Below are 18,685 nucleotides of genomic sequence, written 5' to 3'. Positions count from 1 at the left end.
TTCCAGGTCAGGAATGCCTTGCGCTTGCGGTTTATTAGCTCCTGGATCTCCTGGTCGTTCTCGTCGAACCAGTCTTGGTGTCTCCTAGTCGAGTGACCGAGCGTCTCTTCACAGGTGCTGATTATGGAGGCCTTGCGTGCAGACCAGGCGCTGTGGACACTCTGTCTCTGCATCACTGGGAGTCGTCAGGTTGTTTGTGAGGCACAGCTGAATAGGGCTTTCTTAGTAGGCGGTATTGGTAGATCAGGTTCGTGTGAAGTCGGTGGGATTGGGTTTCCAGTCGTGTAGCGCCTATAGCTTTGCAAGCAGTTCTTGAATGCTGGGTTAAAGGCGGGAGAGTTTTGATTACAGGTTGGGGGATGGGTAGAGACAAGGTTGGAGTTTGGGTTGGGGAGGGGTGTGGTCTATGGGGGTTGGGCTCACTGGTAAGGTTTGAAGGGGGGAGCTGTGGGAGGGGCAGCAGCTTCAGTGGGAGGTGGTTGTGGAGATGGTTTGTGGAAATAATTGTCCTTATTTCTGGGATTGTTGCTAATGAACCATTACCTGTGTTCTGGTAGTTTTACGTATATCCCGATCTTACCGGCTCAGCTTCTGGAAGTGCTGTGCAGCCCCACGCCGTTCATCATCGGAATCCACTCCTCCTTCCGAGCGGAGTTGCAGGACCTGGTGAGTGAAGCGCATAGCCCGACACTGTAGTCCAGTGTGTGGGAGTGGGGGGAGGGGGCGAGGGGGAAGGGGAGTGGGGGGAAGGGAGCGGGGGCGAGTGGGGGGGGAGGGGGCACGTGGGGGGGGAGGGAGGCCGGGGGGGGACAGATTGCAGCGCGCGAGGGGGGCAGGAGCGGGGCGCGAGGGGGGAAGGCGCGAGGCACGAGGGGGGGAGGAGCGGCGCGAGGGGGGGAGGGGAGCGAGGGGGGAGGGAGCGGGCGCGAGGGGGGAGGGAGCGGGCGCGAAGGGGGGAGGCGGGGCGCGAGGGGGGAGGGAGCGGGCGCGAGGGGGGAGGGAGCGGGGGGGAGGGAGCGGGTGGGTGGGGGGAGTGTCGTGAGCCGGAGAGTGTGGGGTTGGGGCGCGAGGTGGAGTGGGGGCGGGTGGAGTTGGGGAGGAATGGGGGTGCGTGAGGGTGCACGGTGTGTGTGGAGGGGAGCTGGTGTTGGTGAGGTGCCAATCAATGTTGTTTTTGTCTCTAGTTGGATGTAATTGTGGCTGATCTGGATGGCGGCACAGTTGTGATCCCGGAGTGTATCCACATGTCAGTCCTGCGGAGCCCCACCTGCTCCAGACTCAGACAGCACTTTCCATGGTAAGATATTTCTAACTGTATTGGGAATGATGACCCATGCTCTAATCGGAGAGTGTCATCACGGGTGGTGGGGTGGCGCTAGTTGGCACACGCCCATAAGGCGCCGTGCAATCCAGGTGACATGTATCCAAAGGCTATGTGCCACATCTGTGGATGCAGTGAGTTATAGTGAGCAGAGAAGTGGAGTTGGTTGGAAGCTGGGAGTCTCTGCAGTACAGGCTGGGGGAGCTGAGAGATGTGAAAGTGAGGGTCTACATTGCTGAGTGTGTAATTACTGAATTGCTGGCTAGATGTATTTGTGTGGTTCAATGATGGAAGACGATACACTCACAAACAAAGTTTCACTTTTTCAAAGTTTAATGCTCCAAATAAGGTAATTACTTATGAACCAAGCGAATTTGATTTGGAGCAACAATATCGAGTATTCAGTTCGAGCTCAACCTTCCCCGGTCAGTCCAAGTTCCCCTTACAAATCACTGCTTTATATACCGTCTCCAACAGCTCGGCAGGTTTACAGCAACAGCTCCCATCATTAATGTGGACAGTGAACTTATAATGGAAAGAAGTTGAGAGGAAGTGCAGCAGACATGAGATTTTTAATAAATTATATATAATAGATGCTTTAAATGTGCATTTCCCATGTTTTCTCTCACAGGTTTTGGACCCAGAGTTGGAGTATGCGGATTATGCCTTCCCACCTTCCACTATGTCAGCCTCTTCAATGAAATTCCAGGTACAGTAATGAAGTAGATGAGAATTGGAACAAATAGAATGGCACCCTTTTTAGTAGCTTTTAGTAGATCTTGTTAGCACATCAGTGGTAAATCATTATCCTGCAACACTCCTATTTACACAGTGGGTAACCCATAACTTGCTGAATAAGCACTGCAACTCGGTATAGTTATAGTAATAACCCTTACCCTGAATAAACAGCGACTCTGTACAGTTACAGTGAGTGTCCCTTACCCTGAATAAACAGCGACGCTGTACCGTTAGTGAGTGCCCCTTACCCTGAATAAACAGCGACTCTGTACAGTTTACACGGTGAGTGACTCCTGCCCTAAATAAACAGTAACTCTGTAAAGTTATAGTGAGTGACTCTTACCCTGACTAAACAGTAACTCGTACAGTTAGTGTGTGACTCCTACCCTGAATAAATAGTGACTCTGTACAGTTAGTGACCCATTCCCCTGAATAAACCAGTGACTCTGTATAGTTAGTGATTAACCCTTACCCTGAATGAACAGCAACTCTGTACAGTTACCCTGCTGACTAAACAGCGAGTCTGCAATGAAATGATCCTGATGTTGCTGAATAAACAGAAACACTAGCAGTATTGCAAGATTTAATAAGACTTAAAGTCAATAAGTCACCAGGTCAAGGGTCTACATTCTAGGTCTGATGACCCTTCGCCATAAGGCATGAGAAGTTAACTCTTCTTTTCTCCGCAGATGTTGCCTGATCTTCTAGGTGTTTCCAGCGGTTTCTGTTATATTTCAGATTTCCAGTTTCTGCAGATTTTACTTTTTGGTCTACACTGTAGCCCAGCGAGAGGCATTAACCGTACAACATATCACCATTTACCATATATTAACCATATAATTTACCCAAATTCTGTAGAAATGGGAATGGTGCCAGAGGACTGGAGGCTGATGAATTCCTAGAATTTTACAGTAGAGAAGGCCATCACACCTGTGCTGGATCTCTGAAAGAGCTATCCGTTTCATCCCATTTACCTACCCTTTTCCTCATACCTTTTTGAATTCTTTCTTTTCTTCATATTTATCCAGTTCCCTTTTTAAAAGCTAGGATTCAACTTCCACTGCGGTTTCCGGTTGAGCATTCATGTCCTAACAACCCTATGCATCAAAAAGTTCTCCAAGCCGCTTCTTGCTTTTGGTCGTGCTCTTAAATTTATGCCCTCTAGCTTACTCGTCAGCCAATGGAAAAAGGAATTCCTGATTTTCTCTTATCAAAACCCTTCAGCATTATGAACACCCTCCATCAGATCTCATCTTAACCTTATCTGCTGTAATTGAGAGTCCCAGTATCTGTCTTTCCACATAAGAAAAGCCTCTCATCCATGGTATCTCCATGACCTTAATATCCTTCCTAAAGTAAGTTGCCAAAACTGGACACACTATTCTAACTGGAGCCCTAACCAATGCTTAGCATTATGTCTTTGCTTTTGCCTTCTCTACCTCTATTCTAAAACATAAGACCCCCAAATGCTTTTATTTTACAGCTTTATCAACTAGTCTTCCAACTTTTAAAGATTTATGTATCTTAAGTCTCTCTGCTTCTCCACTGCTTTTAAAACCTTACCATTTACAATAACCATCCCACGTCCCCACCACGGTAAGACCGAGTAATCCCCACTCCCCGTGCACGGTAAGGCCGAGTGATCCCCCACTCCCCGTGCACGGTAAGGCCGAGTGATCCCCACTCCCCCGTGCACGGTAAGGCCGAGTGATCCCCACTCTCCCACGCATGGCAAGGGCCGAGTGATCCCCACTCCCCACGCACGGTAATACCGAGTGAGCCCCCACTCCCCCACGCACGGTAAGACCGAGTGATCCCCACTCCCCACGCACGGTAGGACCGAGTGATTCCCACTCCCCACGCACGGCAAGACCGAGTGATCCCCACTCCCCACGCACGGTAGGGACCGAGTGATCCCCACTCCCCACGCACGGTAGGACCGAGTGATCCCCACTCCCCACGCACGGTAGGACCGAGTGATCCCCACTCCCCGCGCACGGTAGGACCGAGTGATCCCCACTCCCCGCGCACGGTAGGACCGAGTGATCCCCACTCCCCGCGCACGGTAGGACCGAGTGATCCCCACTCCCCGCGCACGGTAGGACCGAGTGATCCCCACTCCCCGCGCACGGTAGGACCGAGTGATCCCCACTCCCCGCGCACGGTAGGACCGAGTGATCCCCACTCCCCGCGCACGGTAGGACCGAGTGATCCCCACTCCCCGCGCACGGCAGGACCGAGTGATCCCCACTCCCCGCGCACGGCAGGACCGAGTGATCCCCACTCCCCGCGCACGGCAGGACCGAGTGAGCCCCACTCCCCGCGCACGGCAGGACCGAGTGAGCCCCACTCCCCACTCACGGCAAGACCGAGTGAGCCCCACTCTCCACGCACGGCCAGACCGAGTGATCCCCACTCCCCACGCACGGTCACACCGAGTGATCCCCACTACCCACTCACGGTCACACCGAGTGATCCCCACTACCCCCACACGGTAGGACCGAGTGAGCCCCACTCCCCACTCACGGTAAGACCGAGTGATCCCCACTCCCCACGCACGGTAGGACCGAGTGAGCCCCACTCCCCACGCACGGTAGGACCGAGTGATTCCCCACTCCCCACGCACGGTAAAACCGAGTGAGCCCCACTCCCCACGCACGGTAACGCCGAGTGATTCCCCACTCCCCACGCACGGTAAGACCGAGTGATCCCCACTCCCCACGCACGGTCACACCGAGTGATCCCCACTCCCCACGCACGGTAGGACCGAGTGATCCCCACTCCCCACGACACTGTAGGACCGAGTGAGCCCCACTCCCCACGCACGGATCGGCAGTGATTCCCCGTGTATGGTAAGGCTCCTCACATGATGTGCAGTGTCTGATCAAATGGTTGGTTAGCTCTTATCTGACTTTGACAACGTTATAACTTTTTTCAGTTTAGTAGTTTGTGCTGTGATTTCTGCTGTAATGAACCTGTAAAGACCTCTTGCATGTAACTGATCCTCTGAAGTCATCATTCCAGCTAACTCACTCTGTGCTTTGCTAGGATAAGGAGATCCGTGCTGTCTTCCTGCGCTTGTTTGCACAGCTGTTTCAGGGTTACCGCTGGTGTTTGCAAATCATCCGCATCCATCCGGAGCCAATCATTCGTTTCCACAAGGTATGTAGGGTACATCCAGAGGCTAGAATATAGGATTTGGTGGCAAGGTATTAAATGCAGGGAGTGTTCAGACAGGAGTGATCACAGTGCAGGGGAGCGTACAACAACAACTTGTATTTATATTGTAAAATGTCCCAAGGTGCTTCACCGGAGTATTATAAGTCAAAAAATTTGTCACCGAGCCACATGAGAAATTAGGGCAGGTGACCAAAAACTTGGTCAAAGAGGGAGGTTTTAAGGGAGCGTCTTAAAGGAGAAAGAGAGGTAGCGAGGCAGAGAGGTTTAGGCAGGGAATTCCAGAGCTTAGGGCCTCGGCAACAGAAAGCACGGCCACCAATGGTTGAGCGATTATAATCTGGAATGCTCAAGAGGGCCGAATTAGAGGAGCGCATATATCTCTGGGGGGTGGGGGTGGTTGTTTGTGGGGCTGGGAGGAGATTGCAGAAAGGGTGGGGGGGCGAGGCCATGGAGGGATTTGAAAACAAGGATGAGAATTTTGAAATCGAGGCATTGCTTAATCAGGAACCAATGTCGGTCAGTGAGCGCAGGGGTGATGGGTGAAGGGGACTTGATGCGAGTTAGGACACGGGCAACAGAGTTTTGGATGACCTCGTGTACATAGGGTAGAAAGTAGGAGGCCAGCCAGAAGTGGCAGAGACAGCTGAACAGATGGTCTCAATCTTAAGAAGGTCCATGAGCTCCTCACACACTTGTTGTCAGAGGTGAGGGTAGAGGAGACAGGGGAGAGGGCTTTAAGAAGACGGTTAGCAGTGGAGAATAGAAGCCGGGGTTTATCTTTGCATTACAGAATGATTCTGAAATAGTGAGAAATTTTGGTAGACAAGAGCAGGACCCGATAATGCTTTATGTGGTCCAGCCAGATCTGGCGGTGAATGGCTAAACCAGTTGTCCGCCGTATCCGTTCAAGTCTGCGCCCCTTGGACTTAAGGGAGCGAAGATGAGGCCTGTACCAGAGGGAACGGCCAGGGTGAGAGAGAGTCATTGTTTTAATAGGGACTAGGGCATCAAAGGTGGTGGTGAGGGTGTGGTTGAGCAGATCGGTAGCTGCAGAAATGTCCTGGTGAATGGAGGGCCAAAGGCTGGACAGTTGGGATCTCGTAAGTGCAGTTGGGAGAGAGTTTTCTCCAGGGGCGGACACAGAAGGAAGTAGGGTTGGTGGGGGCAGGTGGACGGGGATGTGGGTGGAGAGCGATACGAGGAAGTGGTCAAAGATGGCCTTATCTGCGATTGACACGATGGGAATAGCGAGGCCACGAGAGATGGCAGGGTTGAGGGGTGGCTGTGTATATGGGTTGCGGTGTGTACATGGAGGGAGAGATTAAGGGAGGATAGGAGGCTAGTGAACTCTGAGGAGAGAGAACATGAATTGAGATGGAGGTTGAAATCACCGAGGATGAGAAGTCGCTTGGTGTAGAGGTTGAGGGAGGAAAGTGAAAGCAGTGAAGATATCAGTAATAAAGCTTTTATGGTACTTCAGTGGGCGGTAGGGAATGAGAATTTTAAATGAGGTGAGAGGGGCGGAATAAGGTGAGATGCTCAAAGGAGGAGAAAGTGCCAAAGGAGTAGCAGACAGGAGTGATCACACAGTGCAGGGAGTGAACAGGCAGGAGTGATCGCAGTGCAGGGAGTGAACAGACAGGAGTGATCACACCGTGCAGGGAGTGAACAGACAGGAGTGATCACACAGTGCAGGGAGTGAACAGACCGGAGTGATCACACAGTGCAGGAAGTGAACAGACCGGAGTGATCACACAGTGCAGGGAGTGAACAGACAGGAGTGATCACAGTGCAGGGAGTGAACAGACAGGAGTGATCACACAGTGCAGGGAGTGAACAGACAGGAGTGATCACAGTGCAGGGAGTGAACAGACAGGAGTGATCACACAGTGCAGGGAGTGAACAGACCGGAGTGATCACACAGTGCAGGGAGTGAACAGACAGGAGTGATCACAGTGCAGGGAGTGAACAGACAGGAGTGATCACACAGTGCAGGGAGTGAACAGACAGGAGTGATCACAGTGCAGGGAGTGAACAGACAGGAGTGATCACACAGTGCAGGGAGTGAACAGACAGGAGTGATCACAGTGCAGGGAGTGAACAGACAGGAGTGATCACACAGTGCAGGAAGTGAACAGACAGGAGTGATCACAGTGCAGGGAGTGAACAGACAGGAGTGATCACACAGTGCAGGGAGTGAACAGACAGGAGTGATCACAGTGCAGGGAGTGAACAGACAGGAGTGATCACACAGTGCAGGAAGTGAACAGACAGGAGTGATCACACAGTGCAGGGAGTGAACAGGCAGGAGTGATCGCAGTGCAGGGAGTGAACAGACAGGAGTGATCACACCGTGCAGGGAGTGAACAGACAGGAGTGATCACACCGTGCAGGGAGTGAACAGACACGAGCGATCACACAGTGCAGGGAGTGAACAGACAGGAGTGATCACACAGTGCAGAGAGTGAACAGACAGGAGTGATCACACAGTGCAGGGAGTCGTCGTCGTACGTGTCTTCACACCGTTCCCTTTGGGGAACTGTATGAAGTGGTGGAAGGATTTCTGGCCGCGATTAATGCTCCTTCCGTGACCGTAACCATCTTCGTACCAACCATTAGGGCGGTTAGTCCTATGGCGGGAGGGTTTTACGGGCTCCCACAACCCATACGAGGGGGGGGGGGGGGGGGGGCACCCACACCCACGGACGCAAGTATCCCGCTGGATGTCAACCCAGCATTTAGAGCCGGAGCTCCGACTCCACTTGCCGGGACTGTCTGGAGCGGGGTTCGAAACCCTACGCCTTCTGGCCCAACGGCGGGGATGCTACCGCTACGCCAAAGGCCCACTCTGCAGGGAGTGAACAGATAGGAGTGATCACAGTGCAGGAAGTGAACAGACAGGAGTGATCACAGTGCAGGGAGTGAACAGACAGGAGTGATCACAGTGCAGGGAGTGAATAGACAGGAGTGATCACACAGTGCAGGGAATGAACAGACAGGAGTGATCACAGTGCAGGGAGTGAACAGACAGGAGTGATCACAGTGCAGGGAGTGAACAGACAGGAGTGATCACACAGTGCAGGGAATGAACAGACAGGAGTGATCACAGTGCAGGGAGTGAACAGACAGGAGTGATCACAGTGCAGGGAATGAACAGACAGGAGTGATCACAGTGCAGGGAGTGAACACAGCAGTCGATGGCGGTGAGGGTTGTGGTGATGGTGATTATTTTGGAATTGTCTCTAATTTTCACAATTCATTACTAAGTAACTTGTGCAGCTTGAAGGTAAAAGTTGGGATTGTTTCGGGTACTGCTTGATGTTTAATGGGACTGTTTGTGACTGGGGAATGTTGTTCTGTGCCATGCAGGTGGCCTTTTTGGCCCAACGAGGGTTGATAGACGATGACTTTCTCATCAAAGTTCTTGAAGGAATGGCCTTTGCTGGATTTATATCAGAAAGAGGCTCACCGTATCGACCATGTGACTTGTTTGATGAGGTAACCCATGATTGATCTGTCAGTCTTAAATCAGAGTGTGACCGCTAGGCCTGTCCAATGCAGGGTCTGTGACACTCGGAGTCAGGGAGTGACCACAGGGACTGTCTTAATGCTGGGTCTGTGACTCTCGGATTATTTATCACCAGTAGCAGCACAGGTTGCAGGAGTTCCTGATTTTAATTACTGTTCCCACTCCCTGCACTGCCCCACTCCAAGCTGAGAGCAGATTGATAGATGGGCTGCACCCTGGCCTCAACCACTGCCCTCTATAACAGGTGGCTATAAGGCGTGGGCGGGCAACCCTGCCTGACCTTCCCCCCCCCCCCCCCCCCTTCCTGGAGTGTGTGAGAGCGGCCCTGCCTGATCTCCCCCCCCCCCCCACGGGAGTGCGAGAGGATGACCCTGCCTGACACCTCCCACTATTGTGTGAGAGGGCGACCTGGGTCAGTCGCTGGTCTCCATGACTCATAGCTCCGCTTGTATATGATGTTGTTAGATTCAGACTGATGAATGGTGATGACCGTAAATGCTTCCTGTTTGTGTTTACAGTTGGTTGCTAATGAAATCGAGAGAATACGATTGGATGAGGGAAACCCACAGAGAGCTCTGAAACACGTGAAGGAAATATCAGAACGGCTTCACCGGAATGTACGTCCCCAGTTAGAAATCGATAGCTTCGATAACAGCTACTCGGCATGTGATACCTTGACGTGCCCAATGGGGGAGGATCTAGAGAGCTTGCTGATGGGAATTTGATCATTTCAGTGTTTAGCTGTGAGCTTTTTGCTTGCTCAGATGCGGACTTTGTAATTTAAAATTGGGATTTCATTGGTATTTTTTGGGTGTTGGGAAGGAAGTTTAGTTTATCCTTTTAGCTGTAGGACTATTTAAAAATGGATGCACTAAGAGCTTGACAAAGAAGTTTCATTTGCAGATTTTTGAGTTTCAAAGTAGATGGGGAGCTGCAGAATTCAGCAGCCTGCACATTTTCCTTTTTGTTTTGCTTTCATGTGTGAGATTCAGAGTACGTGTGAGCTGGAGTAATAAGTGCGAGTGCTACCAGCTGAGGAATCCTCAGGTCATCATCTCATCTCTGTCCTTCGAACAGGAGAACCCTTACCCAGCAGTCGCAATGCACAAAATACAGAAACCAACCGAGGGCTCCCACCTGCGGTTACAGCACAGCACCTTCCCTCACCTGGATGAGGGCACAGTGCAGTGGATCATCGACCAGGCCACTGCCAAACTGAAGAATGCCCCGCCTGCGGTTAAAGCTGAGATGAAATGCATGGTGCCCATGGGACCTCCAAGCGGTGAGTGTGCTAGGGAGCTTGGCTAGCGCTGGCCCTACCGCTGTTCTTGGCGTCTGTATACAGATGATTTTGGGCACAGCGAGCACAATACAGGAAACTCTTTGGTATCCGGCACCTACGGGACCGGGATGGTGCCGGTTGATTAAAAATTCCGGATAATGGAGATGTATATCTACCAAGGTACGAGAGCCCCATTACACGGCCACAGGTGCAGGAGTCCCTGTTACACAGCCACAGGTGCAGGAGCCCCGGTTACACGGCCACTTGTGCAGGAGTCCCTGTTACACGGCCACAGGTGCAGGAGTCCCTGTTACACGGCCACAGGTGCAGGAGCCCCGGTTACACGGCCACTTGTGCAGGAGTCCCTGTTACACGGCCACTTGTGCAGGAGTCCCTGTTACACGGCCACAGGTGCAGGAGTCCCTGTTACACGGCCACAGGTGCAGGAGTCCCGGTTACACAGCCACAGGTGCAGGAACCCCAGTTACATGGCCACTTGTGCAGGAGTCCCAGTTACATGGCCACAGATCCAGGAGTCCCGGTTACACGGCCACAGGTGCAGGAACCCCGGTTACATGGCCACTAATATACAGCAAAACTTACCTGAACCTACTCCTTAATTTTGCCGGTTAATAGAGAATTCCGGATATTTAGGTGCTGTTTAAACGAGAGTTTCCTGCATTGACATTTGCTGAGGGTGCAAAAGGGAGAGGTTTGGCAAACTGCGAGAAAACTGTCGAAGATTTGGGGGGACAGGTTAGCGGAATGGGCAGGCAGAGGCAGTCTAATGTGGATAATGAGAGCTAAAACATTTTGGGAGGAACCAGAAGGAATGGGAGATACACTCAATGGAGAGACACTGGAAGGTGTGAATGAACAGGGAGACCTGGGGAATTCAAATACTGAATATCCTGAAAGTGAGATTGTCGGTAGATAAAGCCATAAAATGGGACGGGGGGAGTGGTGAAAGGGCAGGAGAGAGGGTGAGGGGCGAGACAGCGGACATGGGGAGGGTGGGCAAGGGGCGAGAAGGCAGGGGGAATGCTGGTAGAAGCTCATTTGACTGAACAGTTCCTTAAAGATTTTTTCTTTTTTAAAGCTACCATCATCGATCGAAATGGTATTGTCCTCGCCAATAGTGCCCGAAGGTTAGAGGTCGTCAGGAATTGCATTGCCTACATATTTGAGAACAAAATGTTAGAAGCCAAAAAGGTAGATTTATATTCTGTTACTAATTGTGCTTCACCTTGTCTAATAATTAACCATGTTGTGGTGCCTAATGATTCTTGGTTGTTACTGTGCTTGGCGCCCATACAGAACACGGCCCCTCATTTGCACCTTCTGCCAGAAAATGAGTGATCTCACGCATAGACAGTGGAACAGCTGGTGAAACCAATGGAAAAATGTCACACTGGGGAATCACAAGGTGCCCTGAGAGATTTGTGGCTGAAGTACATTCATGTGACAGTGTAGAGGGAGCTTTACTCTCTATCTAACCCGTGCTGTACCTGCCCTGGGAGTGTTTGATGGGACAGTGTAGAGGGAGCTTTACTCTGTATCTAACCTGTGCTGTACCTGCCACGGGAGTGTTTGATGGGACAGTGTAGAGGGAGCTTTACTCTGTATCTAACCCGTGCTGTACCTGCCATGGGAGTGTTTGATGGAACAGTGTAGAGGGAGCTTTACTCTGTATCTAACCTGTGCTGTACCTGCCATGGGAGTGTTTGATGGAACAGTGTAGAGGGAGCTTTACTCTGTATCTAACCTGTGCTGTACCTGCCATGGGAGTGTTTGTTGGGACAGTGTAGAGGGAGCTTTACTCTGTATCTAACCCGTGCTGTACCTGCCCTGGGAGTGTTTGTTGGGACAGTGTAGAGGGAGCTTTACTCTGTATCTAACCTGTGCTGTACCTGCCCTGGGAGTGTTTGATGGGACAGTGTAGAGGGAGCTTTACTCTGTATCTAACCTGTGCTGTACCTGCCATGGGAGTGTTTGTTGGGACAGTGTAGAGGGAGCTTTACTCTGTATCTAACCTGTGCTGTACCTGCCCTGGGAGTGTTTGATGGGACAGTGTAGAGGGAGCTTTACTCTGTATCTAACCCGTGCTGTCCCTGCCCTGGGAGTGTTTGATGGGACAGTGTAGAGGGAGCTTTACTCGGTACCTAACCCATGCTGTACCTTCCCCAGGGAGTGTTTGATGTGACAGTGTAGAGGGAGCTTTACTCTGTATCTAACTCGTGCTGTACCTGCCCTGGGAGTGTTTGATGGGACAGTGTAGAGGGAGCTTTACTCGGTATCTAACCCGTGCTGTACCTTCCCCAGGGAGTGTTTGTGACAGTGTAGAGGGAGCTTTACTCTGTATCTAACTCGTGCTGTACCTGCCCTGGGAGTGTTTGATGGGACAGTGTAGTGGGTGCTTTACTCTGTACCTGACCTGTGCTGTACCGAGGGTGAAAATGTGTAAGAGAGACTCTGAGGAAAGCTCATTCTGCAATGCCTTGGAGAGGCAGTTTTGCCTCTGTAGCTGGGAACAGTTGCTTAAAGTGCAGGTGTTATTTATGAATGATGAATTTTTATCGGAATATTTATGAATCTGTTGTTGTCTCCGCACAGCTGCTGCCTGCCATGTTAAGAGCGCTGAAGGGACGTGCTGCTCGACAGTGCTTCACCCAGGAGCTGAATTCACACGTTCTGCAAAATAGAGCCGTTCTCGATCACCAGCAGTTCGACTACGTTGTCCGAATGATGAACTGTGCACTGCAGGTATTGTGGTGACCAGTCGTCTTCACAAACAACTGCCTGCGGCTGATTTTCAACTTTCTCCCTTCCCCTTCCCCTTCCTCTTCCCTTCCCTTCCTCTTCCCTTCCCTTCCTCTTCCCTTCCCTTCCCCTTCCTCTTTCCTTCCCCTTCCTCTTTCCTTCCCCTTCCTCTTTCCTTCCCCTTCCCCTCCCCCTCCCCCTCCCCCTTCCTCTCCCCCTCCCCCTCCCCCTTCCTCTCCCCCTTCCTCTTTCCTTCCCCTCCCCCTTCCTCTTTCCTTCCCCTCCCCCTTCCTCTTTCCTTCCCCTCCCCCTTCCTCTTTCCTTCCCCTCCCCCTTCCTCTTTCCTTCCCCTCCCCCTTCCTCTTTCCTTCCCCTCCCCCTTCCTCTTTCCTTCCCCTCCCCCTTCCTCTTTCCTTCCCCTCCCCCTTCCTCTTTCCTTCCCCTCCCCCTTCCTCTTTCCTTCCCCTCCCCCTTCCTCTTTCCTTCCCCTCCCCCTTCCTCTTTCCTTCCCCTCCCCCTTCCTCTTTCCTTCCCCTCCCCCTTCCTCTTTCCTCCCCCTTCCTCTTTCCTCCCCCTTCCTCTTTCCTTCCCCTTCCTCTTTCCTTCCCCTTCCTCTTTCCTTCCCCTTCCTCTTCCCTTCCCCTTCCTCTTCCCTTCCCCTTCCTCTTCCCTTCCCCTTCCTCTTCCCTTCCCCTTCCTCTTTCCTTCCCCTTCCTCTTTCCTTCCCCTTCCTCTTTCCTTCCCCTTCCTCTTTCCTTCCCCTTCCTCTTTCCTTCCCTTCCCCTTCCCTTCCCCATCCTCTTCCCCATCCTCTTCCCCTTCCTCTTCCTCTTCCCCTTCCTCTTCCCCTTCCTCTTCCCCTTCCTCTTTCCTTCCTCTTCCCCTTCCCCTTCCTCTTCCCCTTCCCCTCCCCTTTCCTTCCCCTCCCCTTTCCTTCCCCTCCCCTTTCCTTCCCCTCCCCTTTCCTTCCCCTCCCCTTTCCTTCCCCTCCTCTTTCCTTCCCCTTCCTCTTTCCTTCCCCTTCCTCTTCCCCTTCCTCTTCCTCTTCCCCCTTCCCCTCCCCTCCCTCTTTCCTTCCCCTCCCTCTTTCCTTCCCCTCCCTCTTTCCTTCCCCTCCCTCTTTCCTTCCCCTCCCTCTTTCCTTCCCCTCCCTCTTTCCTTCCCCTCCCTCTTTCTCTCCCCTTCCTCTTTCCTTCCCCTTCCTCTTTCCTTCCCCTTCCTCTTTCCTTCCCCTTCCTCTTCCCCTTCCCCTTCCTCTTCCTCTTCCCCCTCCCCTTCCCCTTCCCCTCCCCTCCCTCTTTCCTTCCCCTCCCTCTTTCTCTCCCCTTCCTCTTCCTTTCAGGTCAGATGAATTTAATACCTTGGCTTCAATGTTCAACTTGTGTTGTTTTGTAAATGTAGTTATGTTATACAAACGGGGGGGGGGGGGTCGCGGACGCCGCGAGGTTAGTGCTGCAAAGGTAAGTAACCTGAATTAAGTTTTTTATTGTTACAGGATTGCACGCCGTTGGATGAACATATAGTCGCTGCGGCTCTACTCCCGCTGGTTACAGCCTTTTGCAGAGTAAGTGTATCCTCTGGAACATGCAGGGCAGCATAGACCGACCTGTACACAAACACAGGACAGCACAGGGAGACCTGCACACAAACACAGGACAGCACAGAGCGACCTACACACAAACACAGGACAGCGCAGGGAGACCTGCACACAAACACAGGACAGCGCAGGGAGACCTGCACACAAACACAGGACAGCGCAGGGAGACCTGCACACAAACACAGGACAGCGCAGGGAGACCTGCACACAAACACAGGACAGCGCAGGGAGACCTGCACACAAACACAGGACAGCGCAGGGAGACCTGCACACAAACACAGGACAGCGCAGGGAGACCTGTACACAAACACAGGACAGCGCAGGGAGACCTGTACACAAACACAGGACAGCGCAGGGAGACCTGTACACAAACACAGGACAGCGCAGTGATGTCATTTCCGATCTGCTGGCAGTAATAATTTGCAGTTCCATTTATATTTGCTGCCAGAAAACAAAGTATGCAATAGTTTAGCTGTTTTACTCAGTTAAAGGCACTGTGTAAATGCAAGTTGTTTGTTGGTGTCAACTGTCGATTTGATAATTCTGTCAATCTGAACACTGGCCCGATAATTACACACAAACTTTAACCAGATACACCTCTGTTTGCAGAAGCTGGGCTCCGGCATCACACAGTTCGCTTACAGCTGTGTACAGGAGCACCTGGTGTGGACCAGCCTCCAGTTCTGGGAGGCCATGTTTTATACCGATGTACAGAACCATATCCGAGCATTGTACTTGGAAATCGATAGTGATGATCTCTCAGAAACAGTAAGTAATGACCCGGTCACAGGTTGGGGAGGGGGGGCCTGATGGCCATTGAGTGGTGGGGTGGGGTGGGAGGGAGGTGTGTGGTCTCCAATGGTCACTGAGGGTGGGGTGGGGGGGGGAGGTGCGGTTGGTGCGAGTCCCCAATGGTCACTGAGTGGGAGGGGAGGGGCCCAATGATAACTGAGTGGGGGAGTCCCCGATGGTCCCTGAGGCCAGCCGGAGAATCGCTGATCACCATTCTCCGAATAATGCTCGCTGTGACCGTTTTACTGACCGCTTTACTAAATGGAGCCTAACCAGGGCTTTGACGGACTTTGTGTTATCCCCGTGATTCTATGCTGTAACCCTCTTTATAAAACTTGTCTTTATTCAGCTTAATCACTAGCTCCTTAGCCAAATACCGGGCTTCATGTTATTCATGTTCAGCTCATTGCCAGAGAGCAGTCGCTCACAGAAAGTCAGTGAAACCCCAGCCTGTGCTAGTGGTCACTCACAGAGAGACAGTGTAACCCTAGCCTGTGCTAGTGGTCACTCACAGAGAGACAGTGTAACCCTAGCCTGTGCTAGTGGTCACTCACAGACACAGTGAAACCCCAGTCTGTGCCTGTGGTTACTCACAGACAGTGAAACCCCAGCCTGTGCTCGTGGTCACTCACAGAGAGACAGTGAAACCCCAGCCTGTGCTAGTGGTCACTCACAGAAAGTCAGTGAAACCCCAGCCTGTGCTAGTGGTCACTCACAGAGAGACAGTGTAACCCTAGCCTGTGCTCGTGGTCACTCACAGAGAGACAGTGAAACCCCAGCCTGTGCTCGTGGTCACTCACAGAGAGACAGTGAAACCCCAGCCTGTGCTAGTGGTCACTCACAGAGAGACAGTGTAACCCCAGCCTGTGCTAGTGGTCACTCACAGACACAGTGAAACCCCAGTCTGTGCCTGTGGTTACTCACAGACAGTGAAACCCCAGCCTGTGCTCGTGGTCACTCACAGAGAGACAGTGAAACCCCAGCCTGTGCCCGTGGTCACTCACAGAGAGACAGTGAAACCCCAGCCTGTGCTAGTGGTCACTCACAGAGAGACAGTGAAACCCCAGCCTGTGCTCGTGGTCACTCACAGACAGTGAAACCCCAGCCTGTGCTCGTGGTCACTCACAGACACAGTGAAACCCCAGCCTGTGCTAGTGGTCACTCACAGAGAGACAGTGAAACCCCAGCCTGTGCTAGTGGTCACTCACAGATAGTGAAACCCCAGCCTGTGCTAGTGGTCACTCACAGACAGTGAAACCCCAGCCTGTGCTAATGGTCACTCACAGACAATGAAACCCCAGCCTGTGCTAGTGGTCACTCACAGACAGTGAAACCCCAGCCTGTGCTAACGGAGAGACAATGAAACCCCGACACAAGAGGAAGGATGTTAACCGCAGGGAAAGAGCTGTGTAGTTGTTTAAATGTGTAATGTGTTTAGATGGTGAAAGATTGCAGACTGGTGTTGTGAGCATTCAGCCTTTTGTACTTTTTGAAGGGTTGTGTCAGTGTCGAGAAGCAGCCGAGATCAGCACTGGAAGTGGCAGCAGAACAGTTACGCATGTGGCCAACCCACAGCAAAGAGAAGCAGCAAGAACTGATTGATAAAGAGGAGAGTACAGTGTACAGTCAGGCCATTCACTATGGGAATCGCCTCACCTACCTGCTCCTGCCACTCGACACCAGCAAGAATCGCATGCTTCGCTCTACAGCCATTGGAGACATGGAGAGTGTCAGCAACAGCTTTGTAACAAACAGGTCAGGACCACTGTCACTCACTATCATTTTTTTCTGGTGGTCACTCACTGACAGTGAAACCCCAGCCTATGCTAACGGTCACTCATAAAGACAGTGAAACCGCAGCCTGTGCTGGTGGTCACTCACAGACAGTGAAATCCCTGAAGTGTTCTGCTCCAGATTTACCAACTGGTCTATGATCTCTGGGTCACATTAGCTTGTGTTGGGTGATCCTGTTTTCTAACTGTAATCGCTGATCTGAGATGCTGTCGCGGGATTCCATGCTCTGCCGTGATTGACCCTCTCCGTCCTACAGTATTGCAGGCAGTGTGGCCGAGAGTTACGATACTGAAAGTGGGTTTGAGGATGCGGAGACTTCTGATGTGGCAAACTCGGTGGTTCGATTCATCAACAGATTTGTGGATAAAGTATGCACAGAGAGTGGCGTCAGTAATGACCACTTGAAAGCACTTCATGCCAATTTACCAGGTAAGCTGACATCTCCTGTCTGGGACATTCCACAGCCTCCCTGTGGAGAGGGCTCAGGACCATGGGTGCTGCTTAGCCGCCTAAATACAGTCACTAACGTTCCCACTTTATCCAGAACGAAACTGTCCCCGTCCAGCAATGGAGCATCCCCATCTAGCGATAAACTGTTTGATGGGACATTGTAGTGGGAGTTTTATTCTGTATCTAACCTGTGCTGTACCTGGCCTGGGAGTGTTTGATGGGACAGTGTAGATGGAGCTTTACTCTGAATCTAACTTATTCTTAAATATTGACCTGGTCTCTGCTTTTGTCAGTAACTCTGGTTGTACATTTTATAGCCTCACAACCCTTAGTGTACAAAAAAGTAGTTTGTCCTGCTATCTGTCCTAAATCTGATGTCCGTGTTGCTTTGTTCCAGACCCCTCAACCAGTGGAATCAGTCTTTGTCTATCCGTCCCATCCCACCCCTTGATCTAATGTGCTGGATGATTGTTCTTTACTTCAGATTTTATGTTCCAATATGTTTTTATGTTTATTGTTCTGCAGACATTGTGCAGATGCACATCGAGACATTGGACGCTGTTCATCGAGAAAGCAGATGCCTGCCTCCCATTCAGAAGGTGAGCGTATTCTCAGTTCATGGTGAGCTGCCTGTCTCTCTCTATACATGTACCAATCATTACAGGTTCTACTTTTGGCAAAGTTCATACCAAGTAATTCCTACTGTGAAATATTACAGATCAGAATTGAGGAGAAATTCATAATATTTCTACAGATGATGTGCCTTGAAATGCTGTACATACGAACATACGAATTAGGAGCAGGAGTAGGCCACTCGGCCCTTCGAGCCTGCTCTGCCATTCAATAAGATCATGGTTGATCCGGTTACTCCACATTCCCGCCTACCCCCGATAACTTTTCACCCCCTTGCTTACCAAGAATCTATCTACCTCTGCCTTAAAAATATTCAAAGACTCTGCTTCCACCGCCCTCTGAGGAGGGGAGTTTCAAAGACTCACGACCCTCTGAGAAAAAATTTCTCCCCATCTCTGTCTTAAATGCGACCCCTTATTTTTAAACAGTGACCCCTAGTTCTAGATTCTCCCACAAGAGGAAACATCCTCTCCACATCCACCCTGTCCAGACCCCTCAGGATCTTATATGTCACCTCTTACTCACAAGCCTAGCCTGTCCAACCTTTCCTCATAAGACAACCCACCCATTCCAGGTATTAGTCTAGTAAACCTTCTCTGAACTGCTTCC

General features: G+C 51.5%; 1 protein-coding gene across 1 annotated transcript in view; it reads left to right on the top strand.

Annotated features, from left to right (window-relative positions):
* sbf1 (SET binding factor 1) overlaps positions 1-18,685 on the top strand; it is a 97,305-nt gene that overhangs the window by 21,431 nt on the left and 57,189 nt on the right. Inside the window, exons 6-17 of the mRNA XM_086010941.1 lie at positions 1,953-2,030; positions 5,108-5,221; positions 8,609-8,737; positions 9,287-9,385; positions 9,846-10,050; positions 11,150-11,262; positions 12,664-12,813; positions 14,306-14,374; positions 15,017-15,175; positions 16,695-16,954; positions 17,250-17,422; positions 17,969-18,042. Of these exons, the coding sequence (XP_085867067.1) occupies positions 1,953-2,030; positions 5,108-5,221; positions 8,609-8,737; positions 9,287-9,385; positions 9,846-10,050; positions 11,150-11,262; positions 12,664-12,813; positions 14,306-14,374; positions 15,017-15,175; positions 16,695-16,954; positions 17,250-17,422; positions 17,969-18,042 (1,623 nt within the window). The remainder of the gene's footprint in view (positions 1-1,952; positions 2,031-5,107; positions 5,222-8,608; positions 8,738-9,286; positions 9,386-9,845; positions 10,051-11,149; positions 11,263-12,663; positions 12,814-14,305; positions 14,375-15,016; positions 15,176-16,694; positions 16,955-17,249; positions 17,423-17,968; positions 18,043-18,685) is intronic.

Source organism: Somniosus microcephalus, chromosome 17 (assembly GCF_052327205.1).
Source record: "Somniosus microcephalus isolate GS21.2 chromosome 17, FLI_Smic_1.0, whole genome shotgun sequence".
NCBI classification, from domain to species: domain Eukaryota; kingdom Metazoa; phylum Chordata; class Chondrichthyes; order Squaliformes; family Somniosidae; genus Somniosus; species Somniosus microcephalus.
Note: the sequence above shows the minus strand (reverse complement) of the source record. Positions and strands in the feature narration are given on the sequence as shown.